Source organism: Octopus bimaculoides, chromosome 1 (assembly GCF_046866305.1).
Source record: "Octopus bimaculoides isolate indiv1 chromosome 1, ASM4686630v1, whole genome shotgun sequence".
NCBI lineage: Eukaryota > Metazoa > Mollusca > Cephalopoda > Octopoda > Octopodidae > Octopus > Octopus bimaculoides.
In genome coordinates this window covers 6,327,944-6,348,049 of record NC_142928.1, presented here as the reverse complement: position 1 = coordinate 6,348,049, position 20,106 = coordinate 6,327,944, and the positions used below count along the sequence as shown (strand labels likewise).

At 38.6% G+C, this 20,106-nt stretch overlaps 1 protein-coding gene across 2 annotated transcripts in view; it reads right to left on the bottom strand.

Moving 5' to 3' along the window:
• Positions 1–15,215, bottom strand: part of LOC106875996 (cytosolic 10-formyltetrahydrofolate dehydrogenase-like) — a 63,662-nt gene extending 48,447 nt beyond the window's left edge. Inside the window, exons 1-3 of one of the 2 annotated variants that reach the window (XM_089348309.1) lie at positions 14,982–15,215; positions 2,908–3,044; positions 114–348 (exon numbers count right to left, since the gene is read on the bottom strand). In XM_089348309.1, coding sequence (XP_089204435.1) covers positions 114–348; positions 2,908–3,044; positions 14,982–15,049 — 440 coding nt within the window. In that variant the 5' untranslated portion in view covers positions 15,050–15,215. Of the gene's footprint in view, positions 1–113; positions 349–2,907; positions 3,045–14,691; positions 14,888–14,981 lie in introns of those variants that run through there. The other variant, XM_089348310.1, reaches the window with a different exon arrangement.
• Between the last annotated feature and the right edge of the window lie 4,891 nt (positions 15,216–20,106).

Here is a 20,106-nt window from a genome sequence, read left to right as displayed (position 1 = left end):
CCAGTGCAGCTCTCTGACTTGCCAATTCCATATCAAACCATCCAACCCAATATGAGCATAGAAAACAGATGTTAAATGATGAGGATATAAAATAAATAGAGTGAACTACTCACCAATTGATTGCAGACGCTCCTCGGTGGTGTGGAAGAATGGAAGGATGGTAAACAATCGTTTGGTGCTTAGGGTAGAATATCACCTCTGTTGGAATGAATTGTGAGCAAAATGGTAAAACATTTAACTCAACATTAAGACTTTTGTATTGTTCAACAACTTCTGGAATTGGAACCTTTTTCTCTTGCCATCTTTTATACTTGAACACTGGGGTACCATTCTTGTGAGCTTGGATAGCTGCAAAAACAAATAGAAAGTAAACCAGATTAATGGAATATTAGCAGAGAATTTTGTCAGTGAACAGGTCGCAGTCTCAAAGCGACGAAAATATATAGACAAATTAAATTTAAATGTTTAAGTGAATCTAACGGTTTTTGTGTGTTATTTTAAATGGCTTATAAACATCTTCCACGCTGTAATTGTTTTCATTCCAGCACACGGTCTCAGATCAGGTCACTTGCTATGCAAGTACATCTCCGCAAAAAAACAGAGAAATTATTAATTAAATAATTTTAAAGTGAATCAGAGCCAGATGCTTTCACAGAAAACTGGAAATGATAAACACACACATACACACACACACACATATACCTTCTCCTCAAGTTACAACCGAATTCCATTCCAACTGACCGGTTGTAAGTCAATCTGGTTGTATGTCAGGTTTATATTTTTCAACATTATTTTCATTCAAACGGGCTATAAAAATATAAAACAAATATTTAATCCATAATTATTGTACATAATGTGAAAAATACATAATGTCCTATTCTATTGTGCTGTAAATATTTGTTATGGTAGATAACCTTCTTCAATTAATTTATCAAAACTATCCAACAAATTTTTGGGTTCCATCTTCGTCTTCTCCTGTGACACTTCCTGCTTCTCCTGTGACATGTACGTTATCCAAAGCAAATCTTTTTTTTTTAATGCATAAACCAGCCATTACTAGCCTGAAAAATCTCGTGCATAATCATCTCCAGAGCATGATTTTAAGGTTCGAAACAGACTTCTAGCCTTTCTTTGCACTGTGAGAAGACTCATGAGTGTCTTTTTCTAAATTTAATTTTCCATCCATATGAATACCAATTTCTCCATTTCATGGATGGGTCCCTGTCGTTGTTTAGTTAAAATTGTAGACTTTGTAGGTGCAAAACCTTTCACACCTTCACAAATTATTTCTTTGTCCTTAGGTATTGTCGTTACCATGGAATGTGATTACTTCAAGTCACATGCTACTACATTCACTGTGGGATAATCTTCATTTTACAGTCTAAATCAATAACCTGCTACAACCCCTTAGCTGTCATTTTAGGGGTATTTCAGATACAATTGCAACTGATGTTTGAAAGCAACTGAGAGACAGGGGCAAGCAGTGGATGCTTGCGTCTGAGGGAGACCTGCATTGCCAGATGCTGCCACAGTTATCATACGTGCAGCTGCCCACTTTCTGAAAACCAATATTTTATTTATTTATTTATTTATTTATTTATTTATTTGTGGTTGTAAGTGTGGATGGTCATAACTTGCATAGGTCCAAAGTTGAGGAGATGGTTTGTGTGTGTGTGTGTGTGTGTGTGTGTGTGTGTGTATCGTTCCTATTATGTTAAACTGATGTCCAAATTTGGCCAAATGAGTTTTTTTTTTAATATTTACTTTTGCTTGCAAGAGCCAGAATCGAACCCAAAACTTCATGGATGGGAAACAAACTTCTTAACCACACTGCCATATCAATGTATATACTCATCTGTGCCAGTACCGCCTGACTGGCCTTCGTGCCGGTGGCACATAAAAGCACCTACAACACTCTCAGAGTGGTTGGCGTTAGGAATGGCATCCAGCTGTAGAAACTCTGCCAAATCAGATTGGAGCCTGGTGTAGCCATCTGGTTCGCCAGTCCCCAGTCAAATTGTCCAACCCAGGCTAGCATGGAAAGCGGACGTTAAACGATGATGATGATGATGACGATGATGATGTATGTATGTATGTATGATATATATGAGGTCGAATCAGTAAGTATCCGGGCTGTTGCCATAGTAACGAAGTACACAGGATGAAGCTGCTTGACACAGATTGGCCTTGAATTCTGTTGTGCATGTGCACCGAGTTTTAACATTCTAGCTCACTTCTGCTGTTTACAGCAGTGCTTGGAAAGAAGGTATGTAGCGTGTGATCATTGCATTGACCACAACAGAGAAAGTTGAGCCGAGAATCTGCATCAAATTTTGCCAAAAGCTTGGAGATACCTGTTCAGAGGCCTATGCAAAATTTTCAGAAAGTTTTCATCATTCTCGATACAATCAAAGAGATCTTGTGCAACTGAAATCCGAATGTCCTTTTGGTCAGCTGAAAGCAGTTTTGGCACAAACTTGGCTGACACGCATCTCATACCCAAATCTTCAGTAATAATGAACTGAACTGAACCGTCACTAATTTGCACATCCTCTGATAACTGATAAATTAAGTACCAGTGAAACACTGGGTTCAATGTAATCAACTAGTCCCCTCCCCTGTATTTCAGGCCTTGTACCTCAGTAGAAAGGATTATTATTATTATTATGAAAGTGGTGACGAAGCATAATTGTTAGCACTCAAGACATATTTAGCAACATTTTCTCCAATTTCATGTTCTGAGTTCAAATCTTACCAAGGTTGATTTTTGTCCTTCATCCTTTCAGGGTTGATAAAGTAAGCACCAGTCACGCATTGGGGGCAATGTAATTGATTAGCCCCCTCCCTCAAAATTCCAGGACTTGTTCCCATAGTAGAAAGAATTATTATAATTATCATGTAACTTACCTAGTGGATCTTCTCGTCCTTTGACGTCAGGGATTGTAAAGACTCCAGCAATTTCATGGCCAGATTTACGCAACAAGTTATAGACCTCAGCACCAAAAACACTTTGTCCTATAATGGCAATTCTCATACTGCTAAGTCTGGAAAAAAGAAAAAACATCAGATCAACAAGGAAATGACTCAAAGAATGGCACTGATTAAGAGAGAGCTTCATAATCCATTCCATTGATAGAAGAATATCATAAAGAATGAATAGGGCTTGTCTTGAAGGAACAGCAAAAGGTTTTAGGATTGATTTGATCGAATGATAAACAACCATAAATCATCACTTAAGACCTACACCAATGGCTTGGTGACATGTATGACACATTAAACACACACACACACACACACACATGGAGGCTGCGATATCTTCTTAGCTGGTAGGAATAGATTGATGCCAACAAGAAATGACCAACTAGACTGCTATCTGGGTAATATTGTGTTTAGAAGATGAGATAACACAATGCATGCCATGTATTAATGTCTGTAGCACAGGGAACCTCATAGCAGACTCCTCCCACTATATTCCAGGAAACCACCATTCATACCCCCCCCCCCCAGTTCCTGTCATGCGTTGTTAACAATGTCAGGCAAGGGAGGTAACTCCCTATCTATAACAGCGCATTTCAGAATATCACAAAAGTCATTTTGTAATTTCCATCCATCCATTTTCTCTGCCAACTATTTTTGGGAGGAACTTGGGGATAGAGTTCTCAGGCTCCTCCACATAGGGTCCTATCAGAAACAACCATTGCTACACTTTCCTGCTGGATTCCCAAGCATTGCCAACTGAAATTACGCATATTTATCCAACCATCTCATACTTGTTCTACCCCTAGGTTTTCAGCCGGTTGACTCAGCTTGAAGAATGAAGAATTTGTTTTGCAATTCTTTCCTGTGACATTCTAATCCCACGTCCATATTATTAAATCTGGGATCTTTCAATGCAAAGAAGTTGCAGTTCAACCTGGAGAAACACCCTGATCTCTCAGCTATGCACCCTGTCAAGTAACATTACTTCAGAGATCCTTCAAGGGACCCCCATTTTGGTTGCTTCTATTCACAATCATACTCTTTCAGTTATTACCCAACATTCATTTCTTGCCAGCGTCGCCTTACTGGCACATGCACCAGTGGCACGTGAAAAACAACGTTCGAGCATGGTCGTTGCCAGTGCTGCCGGACTAGCCCCGTGCAGGTAGCACGTAAAAAACACCTTTTGAGCATAGACGTTGCCAGAACCGCCTGACCAGCCCTCGCGCTGGTGGCATGGAAAAACACCCACTACACTCTCAGAGTGGTTGGCATTAGGAAGGGCATCCAGCTGTGGAAACTTTGCCAGATGAGACTGAAGCCTGGTGCAGCCTTCTGGCTCACCAGTCCTCAGTCAAATCATCCAACCCATGCCAGCATGGAAAGCGGACGTTAAACAATGATGATGATGATGATGATGATTCATGGCTTGAGGTGAAGATAATGATTTTGGCATTTTTACCAATCTCTCCTCTTCTATGAATCAAATGCTGAAGCTGGCACATTACTTTTCCAGCACCTGAAACTCTAGCATCCGATTCAGCCCCGTGTCCTCTATCACTTGTGAATATGACCCCAAGATATGTAAATTTCACTTGTCTCAATAAAGTTCTACTAACAAGCAAAGTGGACTGGGACAAGTTTTTTCAAAGGACCAACGTTTTCAGTCTTTGCAATCCTAATTCTCATCCCTGCCCTGCAGCACTCGGCAGTAAACCCATTCAGTGCAGCCTAGAGATCACCTTCCGATGAACCAAAGTAGCACCATGGCGTCTGCAAATATCATTTCAAAAACATTAACAGACCAACACACAACAACTTGGTTGCCTCCTCCTGCTTCCTCTTCTACCACCACTACTACAACAGTCACTGCTCTTCAAGACAAGTTGGCTGCCACACCAACTCCACCTCTGTTCACCTGTCTCTCCTCCTCCTCCCACCGCCTCTACTATGTCTCACTGTCAGGTCCTTCTTCCCCAGAACTAGAGTCCTCTGGAATCACCACCACCACCACCACCACCATCACCACCACTGCATACAATTGGCCTGTAAAAGTCTGAGTTAAATGTCAACCATCTCAATTTGGGATGTCCTCAGAAAGGTCATGGCTGGAGACCTTTCTCCTTTTCTGGAATTAACGAAACATTTTATTTCAGCTGAAACCAAATCTTGTAACCACAATGTACATATAGCATGGCCAGCATTGGTGTTCACACACACACACACACGCAAGTATATGTGTATAGATATACACATACATGCATAAATACAAATGCATGCACATAGACACACGCATACATGGCTGTTGAGATAGATGGACAGATATACATACACACACAGATACTTACACATACAAATACATGCATACACACATATACATGTGCATAAATACATACAAGCACACAAATATATACATATATCTACGCCTGAATACATACATACATACACACACACACATATACACACGCTGTTGGTTTGATCAGAACATACATGCTTGAAGCAAAAACATCACAACCACAATACATCATTTAATTCTTAATTCCAGACGATGACAATGACGAGGATGATGACGATGACGATGATGATGTCGACGATGATGACAATTGTTATTTAGCTTCAGGTTATTTCTGCTTCAGCAGACATTTGATTAAAGACTAATGTGAGACCATCACTTTCTTCAACTCAATCTATGGCACCTCTCTCTCTCTCTCTCTCTCTCTCTCTCTCACACACACATACAGTACTCATCTAGCAATCTATATCAACCCATTTCTCCCAGTCTTCACATCTCAAAAAAACCCTACCTACTTACATCCCTATTTTTCAACACCCACCCGTCTGTCTCTTAACCTGGACATCCATCTACATCATCATCATCTACCATTCATATATACATATCAAAACAGGAGATTGGAACAATGTTTTGGTATTATGTATTCACCATTACATGTGTTTCATTTGCTAATAGGAGTTACAACATTGTACATATAGCAGAAAGCATGTATAAGTTTGTATCTCTTATAAGCAAATGAAATGGTGAATAAATAATACCAAAAACTTGTCCACACTCCTGTTTTGATATTATTTCTCCGCAGAAAATATTTCCCAGTATTTTTAACTCTTGTGTATTCCTTGCACAAATACAACATCCACATACGGATTTGGAATACTGGAATTAATAGATGTGCTTCAACAGGGGACACACACACACACACACACACACACACACACACACACACACACAGGCAGATAAACTAATCTCAGTAAAAACAGACCACTACAAACCATTGATTCCGATAAATATTTTAACAACTCGTTTATCATCTTCATTAAAATTCATTAAAAGTTTTATTGCACTTGTTACTGTTGTTGTTGTTGCTGCTGCTGTTGTTGTTATTGTTGTTGTAGCAAACAAACAAATGCTTATAAAAGGTCACAACGACCCAGCATCGTGTCTTCAGTGACAACTGTTGACAAATTATTTACATAACACATCTTCCTGTCAGCCCTACTACCAACCACTCCACCATTACTGCCAAGTTCAGGTCAACCCGGAGAAAGCATATGTATGATAACAGCCATTCCAAACGTGACTATCCAGTTTTTTCTTTTTCTTTAGCAGTATATAGGACACTTTAATCACACCAGGGAAAAGAGAACCAGTGATGTCCTGTTGTGAAGGTAAAACACATCCAGGAGACATTGTGAAATGGTTGAGGATAAGAACATCCAACCTGAGGAAACGATGTCAAGAACTAGAAAACCATGAGAAATGGTGCCCTGATTTGGCTTAGAAATAATTCCTTTTAATTAAGAAGTTCCTTAGGGTATGACAACCTGTTCAACCCATTCAAAACCAAGCATAAAATAATAATGAGAATGATATTGATATAGATAAGTGATGCATCATTTTGATAATGTAGATATTTGCTAATATTTTAATAACACAGGTGCCAGCGCACCTGTGTGGCACAGGTATACAGGTATGGCTGTATGGTTGAGAAGTTTGCTTCCCAATCACACGGTTTCAGGTTCTGTCCCATTGCATGGCACCTTGGGCAAGTATCTTCTACTATAGCCCTGGGATGACTAAAGCCTTGTGAGTAAATTTGGTAGATGGAAACTGAAAGAAGCCCCCACCATATATATCATCATCATCATCATCATTTAATGTCTTTTCTATGCTGGCATGGGTTGGGTGGTTTGACAGAAGATGGCAAACCGGAGGACTGCAACATGCTCCAAGTGTCTGTTTTGACATAGTTTCTATGGCTGGATGCCCTTCCTAACACCAACAACATTACGGAGTGTACTGGGTGCTTTTTATGCTTGTGTATCTCTCTCACTCTCTCTCTCCTTGTTTTGAAATCACATGACAGTTAACAAGTGTCACATCACACATAATCTACAAAACCACATCTAGTCACAGAGAAATATTATCTTGCTTGGAAACAAGCAAGAGTTGGCAACAGGAAAGGCATCCAGACATAGAAAAATCTGCTTTAACAAACCCCATCCAACTCATGCAAGCATGGAAAGTGGATTTTATGACGATGAGGATTATGTTAATAACAATGATTTGCATAATATTGAAGCAATTATTTTTGATTGTATGTATATCCCACTACTAATCACTCAACTGGAAAACTTAATTTACCACCACAAAGACCAGAAATAACGACCAGAAAGAACGACTTCTGAACAATCAGAGTGGAATGTTGGGACAGAATAAAGCAATAATCTCAACAATATAGAACTTTTACAGAAACAATACAAAGTACTCGAGTGTGCGAGTGTACATGTTTCTATATGTGAAAACACATTGTGTGTGTATTTCTGTATAAACATACATGTTGTTGTCATTGTTTAACCCGTTTCAATAGGATCCAGTAAATCTATGATGAAAGACATTCCATCCTTGACTGTTACATTTATTTTGGCCATAGTGTATCCAGGTGTACATTTGTAAATGTGTCCTTCTTTTTGCAAGATAGTTGGTTGCCATTTCGTGTAGATCAAGCCACCAAACAAAACTTACTGGAGGACTTATATACATTCATATGGTGCCAGGAGTGGCTGTGTGGTAAGTAGCTTGCTTCCCAACCACATGGTTCTGGGTTCAGTCCCACTGCATGGCACCTTGGGCAAGTGTCTTCTGCTATAGCCTCAGGCCAACCAAAGCCTTGTGAGTGGATTTGGTAGACGGAAACTGAAAGAAACCTGTCATATATACAATATATATATATATATATGTATGTATATATATGTGTGTGAGTATATGTTTGTGTGTCTGTGTTTACCCCCCCCCCCATCACTTGACAACTGATGCTGGTTTGTTTATGTCCCCATATAGCGGTTTCACTTCGCCCCAACTGGCTCCCGTGCCAGTGGCATGTAAAAAGCACTATCCAATTGTGGTCGATGCTAGCCCCCCTCTGGCCCCTGTGCCAGTGGTACATAAAAAAAGCACCCATTACACTCTTGGGGTGGTTGGTGTTAGGAAGGGCATCCAGCTGTTGAAACACTGATAGACCAGACTGGAGTCTGGTGCAGACTCTTGGCTTCCCAGAGGCCAGTCGAACCATCCAACCCATGCTAGCATGGAAAACGAACGTTAAACGATGATGACTTAAAATTAATTGAAAGAAACACAGAGCATCTCAAAATAAATACGGTAACGAAAGGGTTAAAGGATGATGATGATGACAAACACACACACACACATGGATGTGGAGAATTTTCCAGCTATTGGTGATAAACATAAACATCAACACAAGGAATATTGGTGGAACATTCCCATCAAAACTTCTATCAAGCATTACTGGCCAAACATGGTTGCTTGGGACAGAAAAGAAAAAGCATTTTACCATCATAGAGATGTCATTGAAAATCAAAGAGAAAGAGGATAATTATGGACAGCTGCTTCGAATCATCCAGCTTTTATACAAAGATTATGAATACACATTTACACTAACAATAATTGGTCTCCTTGGTATTTGAGTAAATGCCTAAGAGACAATCTAGAAAAGCTGGGGCTTGTAAATGCACATTATAAATGGAACAATAAAAATCTGCAAGACTTTTCGCAAGTTTAAAATGTGACATTGTTTTTTGTTATCTACATTCCAACGATGGAGTTTTGTATCCTTGATAGAAACTAGCTTCTTTCTTATGAGAAAATTTCAAATAATTAAAAACAGAAAATATATATTTAAATTGAATTAGAAGATATGTTAACCTTGTGAACGGATGGCTGAATCCAAGGAAATATGGTTCAAAACCTAGCAGTTTGGGGTAATGAAATTCCCTTGAAATAAGAGGTATAAATATTAAGCATATAATTTAGATCTATTTGAAAGAAGAAAAGAGGATGGAGATAAGGAAGTTAATAATTATTTATTGGTCATCTTAACTTCATTTTCTCCATTTTCTTTTCTTTTCTTCTTTTAAATGGATATAAACTACATCTATTCTTATTCTTTTATTTGTTTCAGTCATTTGACTGTGGCCATGCTGGAGCACCACCTTATTGACCCCAGGACTTATTCTTTGCAAGCTTAGTAGTTTTTCTATCAGTTTCTTTTGCCGAACTGCGAATTTACGGGGTGCATAAACACACCAACATTGGTTGTCAAGCAATGTTGGGGGGGGGGGGGAACAAACACAGATACACAAACATATACATACATACATACATATATAGATATATATTTATGATGGGCTTCTTTCAGTTTCCGTCTACCAAATCCACTCACAAGGTTTTGGTCGGCCTGAGGCTATGATAAAAGACACTTGCCCAAGGTGCCACGCAGTGGGAGTGAACCCGGAACCATGTGGTTGGTAAGCAAGCTACTTACCACACAGCCATGCCTGCACCTACGCAGAATATATCATCATCATGTAACGTCCGTTTTCCATGCTGGCATGGGTTGGATGGTTTGACTGAGGTCTGGAGAGCCAGTGGCTGCACCAGGCTCTAATCTATATTTTGGCTTCAAGTTTTGGTACAAGGCCAGTAAAAGCAGGGAAAGGGTTAAGTCGATTACATCGACCCCAGTGCATAACTGGTACTTATTGTATCCACCCCTAAAAGGACGAAAGGCAAAGTTGACCTCAGCAGTGGAACTGGAACCCAGAATGAAGCATTTTGCTCAGCATGTGAACGACTCTGCCATCTCATTGCCCTCAATGACAAATGACTGAGACCTTTGTCAATGTGCTGGGCTTGAGAAGAAGACCCACCAAGCCAAGCGAAATCATAGTGGTGGTAGATACTGGTGTCACACAACCGGCACGAAAAAGGATCCATTACATTCTTGGGGTGGTTGGCATTAGGAAGGGCATCTAGCCGTAGAAACCATGCCAAATCAGACGGGAGTCTGCTTCAGCTTCGCAGCTTACCAGCCCTGGTTAAACTGTCCAACCATTGCCAACATGGACAACAGACGTTAAATGGTGATGTGGATGATTTATATATATATATATATATCGTTGCCAGTGCCCCTGGACTGGCTTGTGCGGGTGGCACATAAAAGACACCATTTCGAGCGTGGCCGTTTTCGTGCGGGTGACACGTAAAAGCACCCACTACACTCTCTGAGTGGTTGGCGTTAGGAAGGGCATCCAGCTGTAGAAACTCTGCCAAATTAGATTGGAGCCTGGTGTTGCCATCCGGTTTCACCAGTCCTCAGTCAAATCGTCCAACCCATGCTAGCATGGAAAGCGGACGTTAAACGATGATGATGATGATGATGATGATGATGATATGTAAGATCCAGGGATCAAGGTGTAGGAAGTAAGTTAACTTCAAGCAATCCAAGGTAAATATTAAAAAAATCTTTCAGGGACAATAGTGGTTTATTGAGATGGAAGGTTGTGGAGTTTTTCCGTATCGAAGTAGGATAAACTGAAAAAATGTTCTTTTTATATTTCACGGTAGGCGACCAGGGTTGCCGGGTGTGCGAATAAGAACAAGAGTTATGGAATGGAGTTGATAAGATCCGGATTACATATGTTTCATTGCGAGCGGAACGTCGGAAATGGTAAATATCCAAGCGAGGTGTGTACTGCAGACTACTTTGCAGGCCAAGGATATCTTGATTAAATGAAAGTTTACATTGTCGCAAGGAGATACATGTTGACGCATGGAAGATTCAATCATACACGCACACACACAGAATTTGTTAAATTAGAATCTCTACAATATACTGATTAGACTAATCAGAACTGATATTAATTACTGGTCTAGATGAGTTCTAATTCTGAGCACATGTAAGTGATAGGACAGAATATCTTAATATTTCCCCCCAAAAAATTGAATAAATAAATAAATAAATAAATGTTATATAAAACGTAGTCAAGGGCCAGACTAAACATTAGTTACTATTTCCAGTGAGTAAAAACGACCGCAAAGAGTTTTCGTTCTGAGTTTGTCAGCAACGTATCTTACAGTTAGCCCCGGGTTGGACCCAACTTAACAAATCTATGATCAAAGACGTTCCAGCCGTGACCATTTCGTACAGGACAGACATTTTACTGCCTGATAAGTTTTCTTTTTTTTTGTTAGAAGGTCAGGTGTGATTTAAGAGAAATTTCGCTACTATTTCCAGACGGTAGAACGACCATGTAGATGCTCTTTTGATGGTGAGGGCGGAGTTATCGGAAGGTTAAATTGTTGGAATAAGAACAAGACATGTTCTGCAACATAGACACACATGCTGTGTTAAGTTCTTAATGGACCCTACAAGCTGTTTATACTTGTATAACAAAGGTTGATATATTTACAGAAAGTGCTTGACCTTAGCGTGTTAATTATGTCACTAAACAACTTCTCAAAAGAGAAACCTCAAAGAGATTATTCGACCTGCTAGAAATAGCAGCCAGATCTCTCTCAAAGCACACCTTGCTGTTGTGATAATTCAGTCTTTTGATCATTGGTCTGCAGGATCGAAGCTGACCAGCGACTGTTTATTGGCAGTTATTATTAGCAGTTCTACGCAGATACTCAAGGTGGAATAACATTTAACTCGTGTCACTGCGACCGTTATTAAATATATTTTTGTTGTTTAATTCGGGATTCAGCAGCGAAATAGAGATAACTGCTAACACATAAACTGTGTTACGCTACCAAAGCTTTAACTACCTTCAGCTTTCAGTGCCTGTCTCAGCAGAGAAGAGAGTAGGGCATTTAATTATTTATTACATCCTTCGTGTTGTATACGAGTTGTTGGTTGGGGCACAGTATGCTATTTCAAAGATTCATTTATAGATTTTATCAATTGTTTGGCTGCGTAGCTCTGGTCTAGAATTATTAAGGGTTGTATTCGATCGTCTTTGATGTTTTAAAGTTGTTGTTTCTGTTATAACCACGAGATACATCAATAAATAAAGAATTAATATGTTTATATAATAAATGTAGTTAAACCCTATGGTATCCTATACAAGACACCGGTCCCAAATGCAAGTGAAGCTGTCCGGGTTTTTTCTCAACCCTACTGGTTCCCAGCATATACAAAATTCCACGCACTTTTCAATGGCTCGCTACTTCATTTTCGTATACCTTGCTTGTCATTCGGCATTAATATTTATAGGGCGGTCCATGAACATCCTCAATCACCTATTCTTTATCTTCAACGACCAGATGTCTTCGTTAGTTAGGAATACCAGTGCCAATGATTAATGCAAAAATCAAAACTGGGCTGGGTGGACATTGGAATTAGACACTGAGGGAAAATGGGTGTAACTTTTTTATTTTTTAATTTTGACGACTTTCGTTTTCGATAATGTGTTCTATATGTCACGGTCATGCGATTCCCCCTAAAAAAAATTGGGGACCAGCCCCTCCCCTCCCCCACACACACGGGGGGGGGGGGGTGTTTTTTGGCGATTTTCATTTTTGACATTGTGTTCTACATGTTCAGGTCGTACGAATAGCCTTCTCGCAACTTAGATGTGAAAATGAACGGCTTACATTTATATTGAAACAGAAAAAGGATCATATGTGGAGTCCCCACCACGAAACTTGATATGCTAGAAATTACAGCTAAACGCGGACAATCCAAATCTTGCATTGGTCCAGATGGACTATATGTAAATAAATATGAAGGAAAAAATGCGCTTTGGCAAACGGGGTTAGGGTTAGGGTTAGGGTAAACCTAACCAGATTTTTTTAGGGGGAATCGCATGACCGTGACATATAGAACACATTATCGAAAACGAAAATCGCCAAAATTAAAAAATTAAAAAGTTACAGCCATTTTCCCTCAGTGTCTAATTCCAATATCCACCCAGGGCTGACCTGGAGATACGAATTCTCAGACTGGGAACGAACAAGACTCCCAAACAGGCAACCGAGTAATGTTCTTTGCATGCGAGTGAGTGTCTAATTGAATGTTCAACAAAAGTACAACCAACCGACTTACGATGTTCGAGTAAAACAACAACAAAAAATACGAGATGTCGGGTGACTCCGTCTACATCTTCACACTTTTGTGATACAGTTTTACGTGCGTGTGTGTAATCAGTCATCTTCAAAGCAGACAAAATATTCAAGAAAATATAAATGACGACGCGAAGATCTGTTTAAATGAGGGCCGAATCTGGTTGCCAGGCTATTTCTGAGTCAGCAGTTTGTTTAGATTAGGACATACACAACATTTAAATATACATAAATAAATAAATTCGTTGACATTAAACATGATTTTAGCTAATCTCGCCGTTAAACTACATAAATGTATGCACACAACACTTGTGCATATTCATGAACGGGAAACAAAACAATGCCGAAGGAAAGCGCATCAGTAAAAATCGCGAGTTTGGATAAGTTGGTGTATTATGGAGAGGACTAACCCAGAGGGCTAAAGAGAGTATTCCCATATTTTTTAACATATGTTTAAGAAAAAAAAAAACAGAAAAATGAATTGCTTGATTTGCTGAAAGCTGAGACATGAATGTAAATTAAGTAAATTGCTGGTGATTATTTTATTGACTCCGAGAAGATGAGTACCAACAGAATTTGAACTCGGATACATTAGCTTCGCTAAACACGACATCTTATCACTAGAATACTTTGATAAAACCAAAGAAGTTTATTCGATTTTTAGTATGTTACTGGCACTTATTTTATAGACTAAAAGAGGTGATTTTGAGGAAATCCTAACAGGAAGGTCGACTACCATCGGGATGCACCGAACAAGGTAGAAGGGATACATTTAAATAGACCTATACAAGTGGATTTTAAAGGGAACTCAGGCAAAAATAAACATTCCTTTAAATGTTTGTGTCTGTGTGATTGTCCAGGTATGATAGGAAGAAGAAGCCAGGTCGCCCTACCTTTTTGTCTCTGGGTTAGAGGCAGATGCTTTATATAGACCACTTTTGTGATTCTTTCGCCCCCCCCCTCACATTCTAAAATGCTGCGCTGGCAACCGCAGCTACAAAGTCTTCCGAAGTAGAATGGAGGAAGTCGCAAAATTATTGCCAAATATAAGTGAATTACTTTTTTAAACCTAAAATATTCGAGATATTTAGAGGAGATGGTCTGCTAACCACGAAGTTGTTGATGCCTCGTCACTAAAGTGAGGACGTGCATGGCTGTTCTAACGTCTCAGCCTCACCATCATTCTTCCTGGCAATCTTCTTGGATTGTTTCTGTTCATAAAGTAGAAAATATAACTCTAAAGACAAAAAACGGGAAATCAAAACCGAATTTACCTCTTTATATCTCCACTAGCGAATGTATATAAGTGCCGATGACATGTGTTTAATGTTCAGGCTTATACAACTAACTATGTCGAACTTGTTTAAATTACATTCGTCATTTACATAAAACCGGTTACAAATAAAAGTTTGTGAAAAAGTTTGATAAAGTTATATTCGTGTTTTCTAAAACTGTTTAATAACAAAGACTGGAATATTTTAGAGATAAGGAGGTGTGTGGAAGGGTGTACGATAAAAGATAATTGTGAATATTAATTTAAAAAACACAAAACATTTTCTCTTACCTCCTCCGCAAAGGCAATATTCGACTAACTGTCCCAGCTGACAGCGATAACAACCTGTTTATATACATGGGCAACTTAATAGATTCATATATAAGAGGGTGGGTTTGTTCTTATCCTATTATCCTTGGCCTACCAACTAGAATTGTTTTACTTTCTATATATTTATGTTCAACTTTGTTTAAGTATTAATGTGTGTTTTAAATCCTCTCATCCGCACACATATATCTAATATATATAAATATATATATATATATATATATATATATATATATATATATATATATACACACACACACACACGTATATAAACAGCTTCTGGGCACGTTACCTCTGTTGGGACTTTTGTTATGGTGTGTGTGTGTATGTATTGTAAATACACTTTTTTTATAGGTTTTCTATATATTATATGTGTGTGACAGAGGCTAATCCTGTAATTACAAACAACAAACTATGTCTGTGTATCACACCTGAAGTTCTAAATCGTGAGACCCCAGTTATTATATTATTCTATGAAAAGGCTGTGGTAATAATTATAATAATAATCCTTTCTGCCTGTGTGTGTGCCGACCTCAGCAGTTAAAGATGACGAGACTTTCGAAATGTGAAGCTAAACAAAGCAGCCAGGGAGAGGAAAGAGTCAAAGTGTGTATGGGGGTGCAGACGCAATTGTTTGTTGGGTGAGAACGAAGAATGTATTCAATAAATAAGATTTTGACGAAGATTTAGTGCCAAAACTAGAATTTGGAATGTGATTGATGTAAGCAGTTTTCTATGGATGTGTTACAGTATATGCACTAAAATTCGTTTAATTCCGAATTTGTCTGCCTTAGCGTAAGTCTGGGATTATTCGTTTACCTAAGTCATCAATTCTTGAGTTAAAGAAGAGTGAATTCTTTAAAAACCAATTTTGTAGTCCAATCTCAAAATATTACAGACGAAAACTTCATTGGAGGTAGGGAGGACCTAACACATACTATATCGTTTGTGCAACGATATAGTCTCATATATTTAAGATCAAGTTTATGTACGCGCATCTTCTTAATTCTTTTTTTTTGGGGGGGGGGGATTACACAGATATGAATTTAATAATTACGTATATAACATGTATTCTTTTATTCTTTTACTTGTTTCAGTCGTTTGACTGCGGCCATGCTGGAGCGCTGCCTTTAGTCAAGCAAATCGACCCCGGGACTTATTCTTTGTAAGCCTAGTACTTATTTTATCTATCTCTTTTGCCGAATCGCTAAGTTACGAAAACGTAAACACACCATCGGTTGTCAAGCGATGTTGGGGAGGGGGAGAGACAAACACAGATACACACACACACACACACACATATGTATGTACGACAGGCTTCTTTCAGTTTCCGTCTACCAAATCCACTCACAAGGCTTTGGTCGGCCTGAGGCTATAGTAGAAGACACTTGTCTAAGGTGCCACGCAGTGGGACTGAACCCGGAACCATGTGGTTGGTAAGCAAGTTACTTACCACACAGCCACTCCTGCGCCTATGTACATGAAATATTTATTATACAAAACCACATTAAAATACAAATTCAAAATCGAAGAAAACACAAGCATGAGCGAAGAATGAAAAGAAGAAAAGGAAGCAGCAAAAGAAAGAAAAAAAACCTTCAATCAACATCAAGTGTCACAATGGGTCGCAACTACAAGGTTCAATGGAATCTACTGAAATAAGTGAACATGTTCGCGGCGTTACCACAGACGATGGCGGGGCTAAGGCGCTGGAACAGTCAAACAACCTTATGGGCAACACCTAACACCTCGGTAAGGCGAGCCACCAACGATAATAAGAACTTCGTTGTCAGTGGCCCAGCCCCTAAACACCACAAGCCGGAAGAAATAGTTCACTGGCAGGTCCTAATACTTAAGGATTTTGTTCCGTTCGGCCGCAGAGGCAGTGACCCTCCTATTTACCACAGCAACCAGGATGTGGGAACGAACAAAGGATTCACCTGTGTACGTGTGCAAACACATGCATACATACATAGATGCATATACACATACATGCATATATAGATATGCACATACATGCAGAAATAGACAGATCGACAGCATACGTATATATCCATATATATGTTTATAAATATGTACGCACACCCATACATCCTTTAAGTTCATTTATGTGAAACGTTTTTAAGTGCGCTCATAAAAGGCCCTGTGCTATTTATTCCCGTTAGAGGTTATTATTCCCATCTTCCAGGTTATTAGTCTGGTGCCACTATAGCGTAGAATGATTACAGTAATAACAAGAACTTTTGAATGAAAATTCATAAATCCTTGAATGCATTGCTACGTACGTTTCTACAAATCTCATGCTTTCCCCAGTCGTATTAAAAATACGATTTGCAAAATCCATAGATTTTGCAATGCATTAAACGATTTGGGGAATTTCCATCCAAAAGTTTTTGTTATTACAATAGGTGCAGGAGTGCCTGTGTGGTAAGTAGCTTGCTTACCAACAACAGGGTTACGAGTTCAGTCCTACTGCGTGGCACCTTGGCCAAGTGTCTTCCACTAAAGCCTCAGGCTGACCAAAGTCTTGTGAGTGGATTCGGTAGATGGAAACTGAAAGAAGCTCATCGTATGTATGTATGTGTGTATATGCTTGTATGTCTATGTTTGTCCGCCCCCCAACATCGGTTGACAACCGATGCTGTTGTGTTTACGTCCCCGTAACTTAGCGGTTATATATATATATATATATATATATATATATATATATATATATATATATATATATATATATATATATATATATATATATATATATATATATATATATATATATATATATATATATATATATATATATATATATATATATATATATATATATATATATATATATATATATATATATATATATATATATATATATATGTTTACATATTTATTGGCTGATTTAATTCGTTTACTTGTACCACTTAAACACATATTTGTTATCATTTAATAAATAGATATAATGGAATGTTTACTGGCTGATGTTTGTCGATTTTATATCCTCTACATTTTCTTATTTGCCTTATGTGTGTGTGTGTGTGTGTGTGTGTGTGTGTGTGTGTGTGTGTGTGTGTGTGTATGCATGCATATATATGTGTGTGTGTGTGTGTGTGTGTGTATTATATAAAGGATCGTGGATAAGGCCAAAACAATGCAAAGTAAATCCAAGGTAAATCACAAGAAAACAAATATGTGAATTAATGTAGACTTACCTTGTATTCAATATTTCGGGGTTATGGCCCCATTTTCAAGAAACAGACGAATGTTGCCGATGTGCGCACTCGGTAACATTCGTCTATTTCTTCTTTAAAATTGGGTCATGATCCCGAAATATTGAATACAAGGTAAGTCAACATTAATTCACATATTTGTTTTCTTGTGATTTACCTTGGATTTACTTCGCATTGTTTTGGCCTTATCCACGATCCCTTATACAATATATTCTACACAATGCTTCATAGTAATTATTCCATTATATATATAAAATTAAAAAACCAAGAGGAGAGTGGAGATTTATTCACATCCAAAACATTTTTATTAAAAAGTTTTTCTACAGTATAATATAACAATGACCAACAGATGTTTCTACTGTAGCAACTGCACATTGCTCTGTATGCAATTATGCATCCTAGTCGCTGCAATTTCATCAAGGGTCCATCAGTTATACAGTTACTGAAGACATTAAAATCCCTACATGGTCATGAACCAATACTCTGGTTACGGTTCATTGATGACATCTTTTTTGCCTGGGAAGGACCACATTTCTGTGATTGTTATGCTAGAAACTATGACATAAAATTTACGTCTAGTTTTTCATAAACTAGCATTGAATTTTTGGACACAAGTTAAGTTTTCTGGAAACAGAACAGTGACAGAGTTATTTTGCAAGCCCACATCATCCCACATTTACCCCCACCATCGAACACTTGCCAACCATTTTGCTTCAAACAGCGACAATTTGGAAAAAAAAACTTGAAAGTGCATATTCTCAGAAAATATTCTGAATCTGCTACACTTTCAGTACTCAAAATGCAATATATTTGAGGAGAAATATATTTGCGTGTTATTAACACCACGTCCTGGATGAATGAATAAAATGACAGGAGAATTTTATCATATTTACACAAAACTTTGGGTAAATATTTTTCTTCTTCCTTTTCTTTCTTTTTTTTTCTTCTTTTTTCTTCTTTTTGCCAGTTGTAAACTTGAAAATTGGAGACTGATGATGTCATTCCATCGACATGAGAACGCTGGTTTCCCTCGTTCATATTTTGAATTTGAATTTCTATAATTTTGAATTTCTATCTATAGTATCACTTTTCATTTTGAACTCGACAAAGACAGGCAAGCTGTTAAAATATCGTTCAACCAATGAAATATCTATTGGAATCGCTGTGATTAGCCTTTGTTTCTTTGTCAGTTTGCACAGGCATAGCTCAGATGACTGAGGTCTGGTCGTTGTCATGTACCTTGTATGGCATATGTTTATCCCATTTGTTTTTAGTTTTCATGTTGTCATCGTCAACGTCGTTTAACGCCCGCTTTCCATGCTAGCATGGGTTGGACGGTTTGACTGAGAACTGGCAGGCCGGGATGCTGCACCAGGCTCCAATCTGATCTGGCAATGTTTCTACAGCTGGATGCCCTTCCTAACACCAACCACTCCGAGAGTGTAGCGGGTGCTTTTTACGTGCCACCGGTACAGGTGCGTATTAGGCGGCACTGTCATCAGTTACGCTCGAATGGTGCTTTTTACGAGCCACTGGCAGTTGTAGTGTTGGCATATTGTCCAATGATATAACTTCTTACTCGGTCATGTTTGCATTTATATACAGATTTGGCAAGAACTGGACAGCCAGAGACGATGTTGTCAACTGTATCGTTACACTCATTGCACATTCTGCATTTGGTGTTAGGGCCTGTTTTCGTTATTTTCCTTTGATAGTCATTTGTGGTCAGGCATTAGTCTTGTGCAGTGAGAACCGGCCCTTCTGTTTCTGTTTTTAGTCCAGTTCTTAAACCATTCTGGGCTTTCACTTAGGCTCGCTTCTCTATCAGGCCTCGCACAATATTGTTCATGGAGTGATTTTCCCCTCCATTT